The following is a 16,026-nucleotide window of genomic DNA, read 5'->3' as shown; positions in this document are numbered from 1 at the left end:
GTCAATTTGGTTACTCTGAACGTAAATAGCAACAAGCAAAAGGTTGTACACAAGGTGTATTGGCGTCGTTGGCCGAACGTTATCTTCAGCCATGGGTCGCAGAGTGTTTCACAGTCTTCCCGAGGGGCAACTTAAATTCGTTCAAATGGGGCTTAAAATAGAAACAGTGGCAGATTTTAAAATGAAAGGGGCGGAATGGTATGAAGGGTTACCTTTTTTGGATTAAAATTCAGAACATTTAATATGTTATTATTTCTTTGACCGGTACATTGCATCCATGGCTTGCTGCATGTGACCATCAGCTTTGAAGCAACCCATTCGATATATAATTTATTAAACCGCTCATTCTTTATAACATAAAAATATAATGACCATTCTAATTTCTTCAAGACCAATAAAAACGTATTTCTTTCATCTTATACAAAAAGAGAAAAGCTGGGAATAAACCAATGGAGGCCTGGTGCAAAGAGTTGTTTTCTTCTTTAGCTTGTCTTTATTCGACGTTGTAGAGCAAAAATTAAGCTGTAGATTGAATTTTTTTGGAAATGGAAAAAAACTTTGCAAATTAGATCTGTCTGAAAAATTATACAAAGGAAACTGAATTCATGATGGGTCATCATTACTAATGCTCTTAAATACTGGCCAACGTAATGCTCAGCATTTTACTGCTAAAACTAAGTCACATTAAAGAGAAATCATCATAATTCTATATATTCTAATAATATTACTATCTGGTTAAACAAAAGTCCATTAAATAGGCATTAAGCAGGATAAATACATAACTATAATTAAGCAAACATTTATTGTTCTTTTTTTCTAAAGCGAAACCAAATAAACACTACTTCGAATCAGATCTTTTGGAATATTAGACAATTAAGCAGGACAAAGCCACAGCTGTAATAAAACAAGAAAAACAAGTGAGTTTGTTTCATTTGATAACCCGGGAAAATATTTTCACAAAACATACAAATGTTACTGTTACTCAATAAAGTTACTGAACCATACCTGGACAAAAAATATAAACAAAGTGGGTTGAATTGAGGAATAATAAAAGGAAAAAATAATTATACATTAATAAAGACCGATTTATGGTTTTTAAAAATATAATTCACAAACTTTAATATCAAGTTCCATCGCTACTGTGTAGATAACAAGCAATGCAACACAGTTTACTACATTTCGTGAAGAAAGATGAAGCAAGATTTGAAGATAGGTGTGAAAAGTAAGACAATCATAACAGTACACCCATTTGTCCTAAGCATGAATCTGTTGTCCCCTTTTATTTACGTTCTCTTCAAATCAGTCTTTTTTCCGCTTGCTTCTCATTTCTTCGCTACTGAAACCCTCCTTTAGTTTTTCACCCGACCCCTGTCTTGTCATAGAAACACACATACAGACATAAAAACACGCAAACATACATACCATCACACATACAGGCATATGCACATAACGTACGGACACAGACGCATTTACGACTCTAACTTCCTTTACAAGAGAAGTGAAACAATTATGACATTCAAAATAAAACACATTCGCTCTATAAAACGATTTAAGACTGCCAACAATTAATCCAAAAGCAAAACTTGCGACTCGAAATTCTACGTTCTCAATCATTCATTTGACTATTAACAGTATCAGTAAAACTTGAGTACAGGTCCAGGAGTGGTCAGTATCATGCACACCTTTCACTTAATTAGTGTTATATGTGTCCTCACTGAACCAGTTGTACCATGGGATAATACTCTTCATAAGTTTTATACATTTACCTGACCCCCCCCCCCCTTGGCATGTGCGTCACTGTGTCATGTGGTAACGCCTTCTCGAAACGTTCAATACTTTGATTGTTTTAATCTAAAAGGTCTAATTCACCAAGTCGATGACGGAAGAGACTTCCAACCTATCTATGGTGATAACACAAACGATGTAACCCATTGCTGGCAAACACATCTCGCGGATTCTATTTGGTTAAATGTAGAACAACTATTACAAGAACAAGAATATTCAACCTTACGTCGACATGTCCATACTTATTTCAAGCACTTTGATCTAAATGCCCACTTAGCGTCAACAAATCACAATAGAGCACGTTGATAGACGTGTTTTAATGCACACCGTCTACACTATACTAAGAACAGCAACAGTCCATGTGCTTTTTAATACAGATGATTGGCATTAACTTCTCAATGATTTTTCTACATAATGAGAAGCACGGTTTCAATGTTTTACGCTTAAACAAATCAACTTCCAAAAGGTACGACCCTCAGCAAAAGAGATTTTAACGCCATCTAGGCTGAGAATAGTAATTTTTGTCAAAACGAATGTAATAATCAAAGTCAAAAGTATAATATATTCTATACCGAACATTTTTTTTGGTTCTTAGTAAAACAAAACCCCAAAGCAGTCTATCTATGATATTACAGAATGCCAAATGTAATAAGAATGCATAAAAATGTTTTGACTGAAGCTAGTTTGCTGATCAACCGCAAGGAAAGCCACTACCACTGAACCATACGACAATTCGCCAGTAGACAGATCAATACAAGTGAAAGAGAGCTGGAAATAAATTAAATCCACATCATGTTTAGATTTTCTCTAAGAAAAGGAAAACACTTTTTCACTTATCTAAATAACAAAACCATGTTCTTGTTAAAAGTTCTGAAAGAAATGACAAAACAAGTAAAAAAAAATTTCAAGGCGAAATGAACCCAAGTTCACATTTTGAAAACGTACTAAAATAAAGAGGGTGATCAAACACTTATGTTAAAAAAGAACAGGATTTCAAAGAATTACAATCCAACTGCACAACAATAAAGTTGAAAGAAAATGAAGTAAACGAAAATGTAAAATGTAAATGACTGCAACGAAAAGTACGGTACAGATCAATGGAAAGTAAAAAGAAAAAAAGAAAAAAGATTTCAGTTAGTTAAATGACAATGAAAAAGAATGAGACTGTACCTTTCAAAGAGGTATAAATAATTGGAAGTCGTTACTATCCTCATACTCAGCGAGAAGGTAAAGTGAGTGAAATTTAATTAACTCATCGTAGAGGTAAGCAGGAGGCCGTTAATAAATAATTTCACTGAGTAAATGAATTAAAACTGCTCTATAGTGAACCCAAACAGAGAGAATGTCTTTAAAAAGCTCCTCCTAACAGCCAGAACCAAAGCACAACAAGGTGACAAGTGCAATAACTGTTTATACTGGTACATTCGGTACAACTTTATTGCATTAGTCATTCCTTTCTAAGCACACCAATACACCTTTTGGTGGAGTGTAAATAAGAAACAGATAAGGATGCATGTGTGCGTGCGCGAGTGCCTGTGTGTGTGTGTGTGTGTGTGTGTGTATGTGTGTATGTGTGTATGTGTGTGTGTGTGTGTGTGTGTGTGTGTCTGTCTGTCTGTCTGTCTGTCTGTCTGTCTGTGTGTGTGTGTGTGTGTGTGTGTGTGTGTGTGTGTGTGTGTGTGTGTGTGTATGTATGTATGTATGTATGTATGTTACATGTATGTATGTATGTATGTATGTATGTATGTGTGTATGTGTGTGTGTGTGTGCGTGCGCGCGCGCGCGCGTGTGTGTGTGTGTGTGTGTGTGTGTGAGTGTGTGCGTGCGTATGTGTCTCTCTGTGTGTGTGTGTGTGTACGTGCGTGTTTGTCTGTGTGTTCATAAGGGGATGGTGGAGGCCATGATGGCACCGCCTTGTTTTCATAGATTCTCTCACGCCACATAATCTAATCAGCGGTACAGAGAGGGTCCGACTAATCCCAGTCCCTAGAGCTTGTTGAGTTACTGGCAGCCAGAATGAAATGAACTCACTTGTTGAAGAGAACCACGTCAGGTCTCCAAACTTCCTCGGACGGGACTAGGAACTCCTGGATGCCGTGGTACTCTTTAGGATTCCACCGCAGGCCTAGGTCATTCCATTCCTTCGTGGAAACATTATTTTATCATTGTGGGATACTGAGAATTACCACATTAATTTAGAGTTGAATCGGTTAATGCGGAAGGTTTTAGGAAGCACATCAGCCAATTGGACTATGTATAACATGCTTCAGTTTTTCTTTTGGCACAGTGAAAATAGAAGTCGAGAAATACTTTGGAAGTGGTACTATTGAGCATGCTCAAGAGATCAGCGTGCAAAGTTAAGGGACTTTTTGCTACAGAAGTCACACACGTGCAAGATATGCTTACTAAATACTAGAGCTAACAAATCTACAGGTACAATGCAAAGACGTGAAAATAAATAATCATATTCAGTGTTTACAAACTTTTTTCGGAGAAGAAAAACATTGGTCTAGTCTAAACTGCAAGGCACTACAGTTGTAAGCTTAATAAACAGAAGAGGCTCTTGAAATAAATTGCTATGGGGATTTTTTTAAACAGAGGAGGACAAAATTTGGTAGAAAAAAGAAAATGAGAGAGTGATTCTTTATGAGAGGGATTTCTACTCACTTTTCAAAATTGACAAAAGTGCTAATCTAGTCAACTCTTGCATAATATACAACTTAAACGTTTATTGTAAGAGGTTGGACTGATACTACTAGTAGAATGTTTCATTTATCACTTCCGCATGTGACATGATCGCTGCATAACAATGAGTTGCGGATCTTACAATTTGTCGCTGATTAGAAACAATATAGCATGCACATAGAAACACAGTTATATCATACTGCTGCAGTACATGAACTACAGCCATAGAATACAATGAGGAGAAGAAAAACTGTGAAATCATGACGACATCAAACATCACGTGCAGTTGATGTCATAACTGACACAATTCAGACTATGCAGCACGATTTTTCCCTATGCACACGGCAAAGCAAGTAAAAAAAACCCCAAATCGGTTGTGTTATTTCTGAATCGGATTATTCAATCTTGTAGCAATTTTGAGCGGACCGTATGCGGTGCTAGATAGTCTCAGTTGTGCTTTTTTGTGGTGCTCGACATATAAGGAACGTCAGAGTTATATCCTTGTGAGTGTACACCATGATACTAGGGTTGTGACAGGCTGTGAGACGACGTCTAAACTCACGCATATCAAGTCACTACGAATAGTCACACGGGTTACGAAATCATAGAACATCAAGACACATTGAAGTTCACATCAACGCCTTGCTAGTTGTTTTTCACGCGCTTGCGTGCTGGCGTGAGTGGGCGTGTCAGTGAGAGTGTGTGGGGGACACTTACTTATTGTATAAGACAATATCAGGGAGCCAAATATGCTCTGAGGGCACGTAGAGATGGTCCACGCCCCCGTACTCAGCGGCGCTCCAAGTCAACTTTCTATCTATCCATTCCTGAGCCAGGTGGAAGGGAGCGAGGAGGAGATATATAGAGGGATGATGTACTCGAGCAAAAGAGTTATTTTTTAGGAGATTGGGGACGTCAAGAAGGAGAGAATTAAGCAAAAAGTCGAAACAGGGTTACAGAGATAATGAGGGAGAGAGAGAGAGAGAGAGAGAGAGAGAGAGAGAGAGAGAGAGAGAGAGAGGGAGGGAGAGTGAAAGAGGGAGAGAGAGAAAGAGAGAGAGAGATAGAGAGAAAGTAGGAGGAAGATAACCGTGTAAAAGGAAACATAAAGGAACAGGCAAAGGGCCAAGGGGGTCACGTACGATTAGCCATACAGAGCTATCATAGTCCAGTAATAGCGGGGTAACTTATTTATGAAGATGCAATTTTAGTACAATTAGTGAATAGCTCTGACAACACCAGCAGAGTTACTTCCATTGTTAGTTAAGCTCCATTCTGACTACCCGCAGCAGACTACCCAGAAAGCCAAAGAAGGAATTTCCATAATTTAAACCTGAGTTCAACGGGGACGCCTCGTGCAAAGAGAGAAAAAACACAAGAACGTCTTCAGACAAGCCTGAAACACGCCATGCAGGTCAAGCATTAACTCTTTTCCACCAAAGTACAATTGCAAATGCTTTTGCTGACATCGGAGATACGCATTAAATTCGAAGGTCTTGCCTCTTAAAAAACTTTGCAGTGCTGAAAGGGGCATTAAACCAATCAAATGACCAAAGTTTTAAAAACTGAAATTAAGGAAAACCCAGAACTGTAGATACCTCGGGGAAAATAAGCGCGTTCTTAGCATGGAGTCAATAGAGGGAGTGACAATTCGCTACATAGATGGATAATAGTGAGAACTAAAAGAAACAAATGCTAAAAGTGAACAAACATTAGCAACGTTGCTTATACTTATTGCACCTGCACCACAAAACATAAGATACGCAACGGCTAGTTTTAAAAGTCCTGAGAAAGTTTGCAGAATAGTCGGAAAAATTCTTTACCACAATTACATAAAACCTAACGGCGCCTGGGGAAAGGACAGTTTTACTGACATACACAGAAACACACAGACACGCATGAGTATGTAAAAATATAGAAACACATAAACGAGAGCCATATACATGTATATATTAACATAAAGAGAAAAAAAAAGTTCGAGAGAGACAGAGAGGCAGAGAGAAAGAAGGAGAGAGAGCGAGAGATAGAGATAGAGAGAGATAGAGGGAGAGAGAGAGAGGGAGAGAGAGAGAGAGACAGAGAGACAGAGAGACAGAGAGACAGAGAGATAGCGAGGTAATAATGAGAGTAGTAAGATGCAGCAAAACATATAACATGTCCGATGTACAGACAAGAGACTTGAACATGCCACAAGCAGCCTTTACACAATTGGAATGCCATGTAAATAACCTCACTGACTGTACCCATCAAGGATAACCTTCAATCTAACCTTCCTCGTATTGCGTGAGCTTACTGCTATTTTCTCTAATGTCTGTTTTTCGATTCCCGAGCCCGAATTCCCGAAACAGCTTGATTCTCGTGTCTACTAGCTCAACGACGCCAGACGAAGGCTAAAGTGTTACTGCAAGAACATCCACGACTTTCAGCGGTTCGACAATCCTATAATATCGGAGAGCCTCGTCTTCCTCAGCCCTGCTCAGTGTCTAGATGTCCGCCATGGATCTTTTACGATCACCAGCGGTCAGCTTGGAAATAGGGGCCAGAAACTGATGGCGTGGTCATGCGCCAGCCTGGCTGATCCCTGTTAATTTAAGTGACTTACGCTACACTTGTGGTCAACCGTTCTCGTTTTATGTTCGTGCTTACTGAATAAAGGAGCAAAATTATGGAAGAGGCTTCAAACAACTGAGCTCGAGATATAGTTGGCAGTGAGTGTATGTGTGTGTATATAGAGAGGAACTGAGAGAGAGAGAGAGAGAGAGAGAGAGAGAGAGAAAGAGAGAGAGAGAAAGAGAGAGAGAGAGGGAGAGAGAGAGAGAGAGAGAGAGAGAGAGAGAGAGAGGCATAATAAATACGCGAATGAATACACATATCGAATTTTAAAACTAGGAATGCAGATAACGTAGCTACATTATCTTATTCAGATTCCCAAGCCTTAAAATTAACACATTTAGAGGTAGTTTGTACATATGTTAAGGCTGACTGATATAAATGCCACAATTCTATCCCTGTACTGCAGAATAAAGTTGTCATACGGAAGGTAAGACGTTCTACATACCTGTCGCAGCCAGACGTTCGTTGTCATAATCTGATTTTTTTCATCCTGAAAAGAGAAAATTAACTTGATTACAAGAAGAACAGCGTCCCGTGAACGGCTGAAAATAGGAGAGACACGCAACATAATATACATGTATATATATATATAAATTGTATCAATTATCCAAACATTAATTCTGTCAGTCAACTTTAATTAAAACATATCTATAAACGTTGAAGCCTATATAATGTGTAAAATATTATGATAAAACACTTGGTTTATATAAATTCTGATCGTACAATGCTCCAGAAGACACAGCGTGGGGTATATTTCGCAAATGTGTTATTTAATGGGTGGCCAAGATATTAGAACGAGTGGAGTATGGATTTAGAAAAATCATTTTTATGTATCTCGAACCAGAGTTGGACTCTGGATAAGATCTTCTCCTACTACACAAAAAACCGGTGAAATAAACAAAAATGCTTTACAACGCTGATTTTACGTGTATTCCACAAAATCATTCCTTTAAAAAAGAATTGTTTGATTATTGTAAAATACGTGGCATCAATCTATCTATTTATCTATCTATTTATCTATCTATTTACCTGTATATCTATCTATCTATCTATCTATCTATCTATCTATCTATCTATCTATCTATCTATTCATCCATCCATCTATCTATGTCTATCTATCTCTCTCCTCTCTCTCTGTCTATCTCTCTCCTCTCTATCTCTCTCTCCCCCCTCTCTCTCTCCCTCTCTTTTTCTCTCTGTTTCCCCCTTGTTCAAACTCATTTTCATGAAACCCCTACCCCTAACTTGCACATATACACAAATGTACACATGCACAAACAAACTCTTAAACAAACACAGACGTGCCCCAGAAAAGTAACTAATACATCAACAGTTGGTGTACTTGCTTTCTGTGTCAAAAGCGTAGTCAGTAAACACGCTACCCAAGACCTTAATCGGGGTCATGTTACGAACCATCAACGCCTTCCAAGATAGACGTCTCTCAATCAAGAAGGCCAGAAAATGTAATTGGTATCGGCAGTCAGCGCGTGTTTGTTCCCATGGCTGCCCGTAATTTCATTGCCCCAACAAGACCCGCGGGAGTTCACAAGTCAGCCGCTTTACAGAGACAGCGATCATCGACCAACGTCTTCCTAATGCATTTTCTCTGGTCAACGGCGCCTGGCCTGCAGGCTGTTTAGATTGACATAATTAACAGGATTTTCTCGCCCGGCACTGCGCTGATGATGGGCCAGTGAAAATAACTGGACCTCTTCCCCACTTGCCCTCTCGCTCAGCCGGGCCGGACCGGAGGCGGTGTTGGAAGCTTCACCTCCGGGCTCAGCTTGTCCCAGAACCTACACGTGATCTTAGTGACCCATTTATTCATTTCATGAATTTAAGCTGAGCAGTATCTTTTCTTTTACTTCAGAAAATAAACAAAACCTCACATAAACACTACGCAAGAAAAGGAATGTTCACCACGCTAACAAAAAACAACAACAACAACAACCCAACAACAACAACAAACCCCACAACAACAACAACAACAACAACAACAACAACAACAACAACAGTTTTATACATAAACAATACTATTTGTTCGATTACCGACTTTCAGTATAATTAATCATCCACGGTCATTGTTATGCTGTTTTGGAATAAATATAGGATGGACGGGCGAAGTGGGTTTGCGGAGTGGGAAGTGGGTTTTCTCACCCGTCTTCTTCCAAAACTCTAGACGGGAGAGAGTGTCGTAAAATATCTTCATTGCAACATAGATTTGGACTCAAATCAGAACCCTGATCCAATACACAATATTATAGAAAAGAACGTATACTACACCAGTTTTTATTTTATTTGATTAATTAAAGAGACAAAAAAAGCCGTCCACAAAAGTGCCAGTGGAGATATCTAGTTATAATGAGCATTCTACCATTTCGTACTATGCTATTTTAAGGAGTGACACATCTTGCACACAAAGAGAAGTACCGAACACTCCTTGAAAAGAAATTCTATTTGAAAAACGGGACAAAAACGTTTCTATGTTTCTTTAAACGGCGGCAGCTACATCGACAATAATTGCTGGGTGTTTTTTCTATGATGCTTTTTCTTTGGAGAGTGAACCATCTCTTCGGGTAAAATTTTTTAAAGTACTCTGGTCTCTTTTTTGATTCGTGAAAGCATGCGGTGCATACCAACAATTAAAAAAAAAGCCAACCCCACAACAAAAGCAACAACAACAACAACAACTGTAAAAAACACGTCTTAACTGTAGACTTAAGTTGTTGAGACAACACAAATCTATTCCTGTGTTAAGAAAGTGCATCAATATAAGTGTATCGCGCCACAGTGCCTGGATCAATTTTCGGACATAATTTATCATCTTCGGGTAAAACAACTGCCTTAAAACAATTGCTGCATTTTGGGAGAAAATAGACCCCTAGGACACACATATACGTAAATAGCCCCGATTGTCACGGTGACATGAATTATGAAAATATGGGATGTTGATTTCAATTTCTTATCAAGTAAATCGTCTATAACGTGATCGTTGACATGATTACAGAGTTATCTCATCTTCCCGTTGAGCATTTTATAGGACTCTACGATCAGTTTGACGATGAAAAAGAAAATAGATTTGGGCTGCGCTGCAACTAGAAACACAGGCAACGTTTTCAAAAGTGTATTTTTTTCGTAAATTTACTGTCCCTGTCTTCCCCGCCTTCACTCTCTCTCCCCCCCTCTCTCTCTCCCCCTTTTCTCTCTCTTTCTCCATCCCTCCACCTCCTCCTCTCTCTCTCTCGGCGTCTGCGGTGCAGCTGGTTATGCACTACGCCGTCGCAAACAGAAGACGTGATTTCAATTCTCATGTAGGGAGATTTTGTTTAAACGAGTGTCTCTTTCTGTCTGCTGGAGAAGCCGTATCCGTCTCTGTCCGGATTGGCCCTGACTGGCAGGGTTGAAGCAGCCCGTCTCCAATATAGTCTAAAATTGTGATAATGGGGTCGTCAAACTCCTACAATTACATTTTCTGTATCCCCCTCTCTTTCTCTCTCTCTCTCTGTCTCTTTTCTCTCTCTGTCTCTTTCTCTCTCTCTCTCTCTCTCTCTCTCTCCATCTCTTTCTCTCTCTCTCTCTCTCTCTCTCTCTCTCTCTCTCTCTCCATTTTTCTTTCTTTATCCATTGCGGGCATTGGCTAACTACAGGTAAACATTTCCCATAACAAGGCTATCGACGCCACATATCAATCCCTCTCCCTCTCTCTCTCTCTCTCTCTCTCTCTCTCTCTCTCTCTCTCTCTCCCTCTCTCTCTCTCTCTCTCCCCTCTCTCTCTCTGTGTGTGTCTCTCTCTCTATCACACACACACACACACACACACACACACACACACACACACACACACACACACACACACACACACACACACACACGCACACTCACAAACCTCTTTCTCTCCCCCGAGCAATGATGTGCTCAATTACTATTAAGGTCGAACTTTTCTACGACAAACGTCCATCTAGCAGTCAAAACACTTTAAAAAAACAACACATACATTGCTGAGTGCCCTCTCTGCCAGGCTTTCGAAGCTTATACTATCCTCTTTCTGTCTGCCTGTTTGTCTGTTTATCCGTCTGTCTGTCTCTCTGTCTATCTGTCTGTCTGTCTGTCTGTCTTTCTGTCTGTCTGTCTGTCTGTCTGTATGTTTTTATGTCTGTCTGCCTGCCTGCCTGTCTGTCTGTCCCTTTTTCACTGTGGGTGTATCTTCGCTGTTTCAGGCATCAATTTTCCTTATTTTCATCCTCTGATGAATGCTATTAACGGCAAACGTTTCAGCTGGCGTCCAGCTTTGAATATAAATTTCATTTCCATATAAATCTCATATTTAGCGCGCTTATGTTGCATTAACCGCTATTCTACAAAGCTACTTCTATATATGAGGATTGCAGAATCTCAAAATATCGTGCGTAAAACATAACTCTTTCCCTTCCAGCAATGTTAGTGACAGCGCCCCCAATGAGATGACAAGATCAAGTCGGTTACTGCCATAATTCGGCCCATTATCGCGCCCGAGGGCGAGAGTTAGCTGCCCCTAATCGCATCCCGGCCGTCATAGGGAGCCGAGGCGCCGATCTGCCTTGTGATTGTCCTCTTCTAGTTCTCTCCCCTGAGCCCGCTCTCTTGGGAGAGGAGGGCTATGGCGAATGTCTCTGTCGTCTCGACGGGTGAATAGGCGCAGACTGTATCATTCCTCTTGTGTTTGACGCTCGCAGAAGGGGACCATTTATGCCCCCAAGGATTCCTGTCCAAACGCAGATTTATATTTAACCCAAGCTGACCCAATTACGGCGGTAAACAAGGAAAAGAGAGAAAGCGTTGGGGGATAACAGCAAAGAACCTTGTGTATTGATCGACATGGTAAAATACTATCTCGTTGAGTAATGGGCTACAGCAAGACAATTTTCAAGGCTCTGTTTCCAGAGACATTCTTTTGCCTTTCATTACAATAAACACAAAAGGTAAGGAAAAGGTATAGCAGCGCAGATGGATAAACTGGTCAAAAGATTGCATTTTACTGTTCAGTTTCGAGCAGTAACACAATAAATCGACTTTATGTGTGTGGGTTCAAGGTAGAAAAAGAACAGCTTGTAAAAGGCAGTTTTGCTGGGGGTGTTTGCGACGCATTCAGACGAAGAAGCTGACTTCCAAACACTTAACACAAACTGTATTGAAAGGTTTCCATTCTTGACTTTGTATCTCTTCTAGACGCTTTACTCGAAACAATTTCAGGACAGCAAGAACTTCTGTCCAAACAGTGTGTCCCGTCACCAGGCAAGAGAGAGAGAGAGAGAGAGAGAGAGAGAGAGAGAGAGAGAGAGAGAGAGAGAGAGCCTGAATGGTGGGCGGTAATCACTCGGCCTGAGAGGAGCTGCAGGCGGAAACACATCAAAGACTTGGTGTCGGTTTTGTCGCGATCTGGTTGGCTGTCCGACTCCGGCACATGGCGATACGGGAAATCAAAGGCTTCTTCAAGCCTTTCACAGAAGTTTCTCCGTGTCTAGAGGCGATAATTAAAGGAAGGGTCAATCAGTTGTTACGTCATCAAAGGAAGCTTGCGACAGGAGGCTCTCCACCTCGATGTATAGAGGTGTCCCAGTTTCAGAATGGGAATTTTCTCCATGAACTGATTCTGGGAATGTTTTACCAGGCCATGTTTTGAGGCTACATCTACCCCAAAAGGACATAGGCCCCTACAGAAGGAAAAAAAACTGTACAGGCCGACCAATTAAAAGGAGGGTGATAGCAAGTCAAATCAAATCGATAACACAATTTTGGAAAGATCTAAAACGACAGCCAAGAGGTATCTATGCATACGCAATTTTCATGGTTCACTCTTGTTAATGACGTCCGAACGATATTCTTAATTAAGTGTATTCAAATTACTTATCTTATTTAAGTTGTTTACGTTTAAAAGTTACATAAGCTGACATATTTTGCCCTCTACCAGTTGTGAAGCACACACATTTCAGCATTGCTGATGCCATAATATATTGAACACTTCTTCTGTGAGAGTATCTAATCGGCTACATTAGTAATACATGAAGGTTTGTCGCTGTTCTTTTAAATGTAGGCGTATTTACGCTACCATCGACACAATTTAGATAATTTAGGAGGCGGCGGTCGACTCTGCCAGTTAGGGTCAACCTGGGCTGTGAGGGATACAACATCTGAGCTAAACGACTGAGGTATTCGATAAAAATCTCCCCACTTGGGAAACTAACTCGGGTCTCTTGTGATGACCTAGCAACAAACTACTGCATTTCAGGCACCCTTTAGGTTAATGTAAAAGGGTTATAAAAAGGTATAATAAGCATAATAATCAGTTGACAGTAATCTCTAACAAACGACCAACTCTCTTAGCTTGATAGTCATGCTCTACACGTAGATTCGTTAATGTGTTTTGACTCTCGCAAAGCCTTACTTCCACTCGGCAGGTGAAACTGGGCACTGTGGATAACGACATCGTTTAACGTTTTTTAAATCCCGTACAGGAAACATGATTTGTCACCCCCCCCTCCCATTTGTTTTCAACTGTTTGATACACCCCGGAGGAAAGTAACTAAACGTTACGTTGACGACATTGCTTTCAACGCTAAAAGACGCAACTTTCCTTTCGCGGATGCGCGCGGGATGGTAAGACAGGTGCACCGCATTTATAAAACGAACGAATAGAACACTCTTTATCATTATTTGGGGGTAACTCGGTGTGTAGGTGGAAAAGAAGGTGTGTGTGTGGGGTGGGTGGGGGGGGGGTGAGCTGACGGAGCCTACGCAATCTGAAAGGGGGCTAGGGGAATAACTGCCAAATTTATTTCTTATTTCTTAAGGGCAAGCATACAGAAATATTGTTATTATGGAAACCTTTCTCATGGATGTCACAGGCAACGTAAAAGCAATACCGGAAACTATCCGACAGTTAAAAATAAACACTGGTCGTGTGGCCAATAGGTTAAGATAATGCAGAAACTGGCAGCTGGCGAACTTCTGTCTAACTAAATTCTGCTTGACTATGCATTAATCAAATCTGACAGGAATGTCATTTTGGTAAACACTCTTTTGTGTGTAACATCGGTAAATGCATACGGTTTTTTCTGTGTCCTTTGTAAGTGTCACTAGCACGTAAACTGTTAAGGAATATATTTTTTTTGGCGCTATGCTATATGAGCGCACCATTTCGTTTTTTTTGTTGTTTTGTTCTTTTTTTCACTTTAACATCACAGTTAGCTGCTTAAGCTACAATAAATACAACAGTTGTCTTTTTTTCTACTGTATGTTCACTGAGCTCATCTGTGTTCCTTACGTTGGCGTGGTACTTAGGTGGGATAGAGGAAGGGGTAAACCCTCTACACGCCCACCAATAGCGACCTTTTGCATGTCTAGCCATCCCTTTTTCTTAGCCACGTAAACAGCCTAAGAGAAAGGTTTGGTTGGTAGATGGTGGACACATATCGTTTACAACAGCTGACAGTGACCTAACTGCACTCAGGATTCAAAGTAGTCAAGACTTATGGCCCCAAGAACTCGGGTTGATTCAACCCCCAAATAATCCAATCAACGTCGTTTGGAGCTACTTTTCAACCGTTAGTGGTCACAGCCCGTGACGGAGTAAAGTCTCTCGGCTGTCACACTCGTTCCGTTCTGGTTTTCATGTAAGATTAAGAGCTCTTAAGCATCTTTTTTCAAGAAATTGACTAGTCGAGCACAAAGTTTATCTAAACGTTAAAAACATTGTATCGTTGACGAAACAACCAAAACCATTGAACGACTTTTTTCCCCATTAAAAAAAACAGGCAATGAACACCCCCCCCCCCAAAAAAAAAAAAAAAAAAAAGAAAAAAAAGAATCTATATACTACAGCGGTAGTACGTTGGAGGAACCAGGAAAATATACGCTTTATAAAAATTGCTGATCAAAGCTGAGTATCTGCTGTCTTCGATTAAACAAAACTAGCCACCTCTTGAGAAAATGTTAGTAATAAATTTCATAACATTGTCAAAGCACGAGCGTATGGGATTTTCTACCGCCCGCTAACATCACACGGGCCTGAAGATATCGCAACCTATTGATTGACTGCCCATTCTCTACTTTCGCACAGTATGCTCCTGTGGTCTGTGTATCCACATTTTCATTTATCCAATGCTATTGTTCACGCAATCATGGCATATCGTCATAATATAGAAAAACGAGTGCAGCCGGAAACTCCAGAAATGACAGATTGTATTACTCATGACATATACACGTATTGTCTCAGAGTTCAATAGCCTGCAAAGACAGGAAGAATGTCCAGGTAACAAGAACGTTCCGAAAACTTTTGTCTATTGAATTTCGACATCTTTTATTCACGCTTTTATTCCTTCATTTGTTCTTTCTTTCGGCCTGAAAAATAGTTAATTATTTTATTGTATTTAGCAAAGTATTATCCTTTCATAAAAAGCAATTAAAAAACTCAAGTCAGGATCGCCTAAGGGAGAAAAAAGGGGGAAGGGGGAGAACGAGAGAGAGAGAAGAGAGAGAGAGAGAGAGAGAGAGAGAGAGAGAGAGAGAGAGAGAGAGAGAGAGAGAGAGAGAGAGAGATAGATAGAGAGAGAAAGAAACAGAGAGAGAGAGAGACAGAGACAGAGACAGAGAGAGGGGGAGGAGAGAGAGAGGTATAGGCTGGCTGACACTGAAGTTTTCATTCTTAAGAGAAATATAAGAGTTTATACAACATATTATTTTTATTGTAGAACTCCCTACTACACACGGCTGATAGCATCAAGGACGGTGCACTAAGTCCGCATAGCGACAGGTCAAGAAAATTCAACAAGACACTTCAGCAAGAAGGCAGAAACTGTCCGCTAAATAAATGGAAAATAAATTTTAAAAAGACAAGCACATCGATACAAATATGGGGGGAAAAGTAAAAAAAGTAGGACCTACCAATGATGCCTCCAACCCCATCCA

At 40.2% G+C, this 16,026-nt stretch overlaps 1 protein-coding gene across 3 annotated transcripts in view; it reads right to left on the bottom strand.

Annotated features, from left to right (window-relative positions):
* Positions 1–16,026, bottom strand: part of LOC100533249 (nicotinic acetylcholine receptor alpha 1 subunit) — a 90,223-nt gene that overhangs the window by 26,936 nt on the left and 47,261 nt on the right. For 2 of the 3 annotated variants that reach the window (XM_013079582.2, NM_001204560.1), the window contains 2 exon segments: positions 7,529–7,573; positions 5,188–5,297 (listed from right to left, as the gene is read on the bottom strand). In XM_013079582.2, the coding sequence (XP_012935036.1) occupies positions 5,188–5,297; positions 7,529–7,573 (155 nt within the window). 3 annotated transcript variants of the gene reach the window in all.

Source organism: Aplysia californica, unplaced genomic scaffold (genome assembly GCF_000002075.1).
Source record: "Aplysia californica isolate F4 #8 unplaced genomic scaffold, AplCal3.0 scaffold00001, whole genome shotgun sequence".
NCBI lineage: Eukaryota > Metazoa > Mollusca > Gastropoda > Aplysiida > Aplysiidae > Aplysia > Aplysia californica.
The sequence above is the reverse complement of the archived record's forward strand: the minus strand, read 5'-3'. Positions and strand labels throughout refer to the sequence as shown.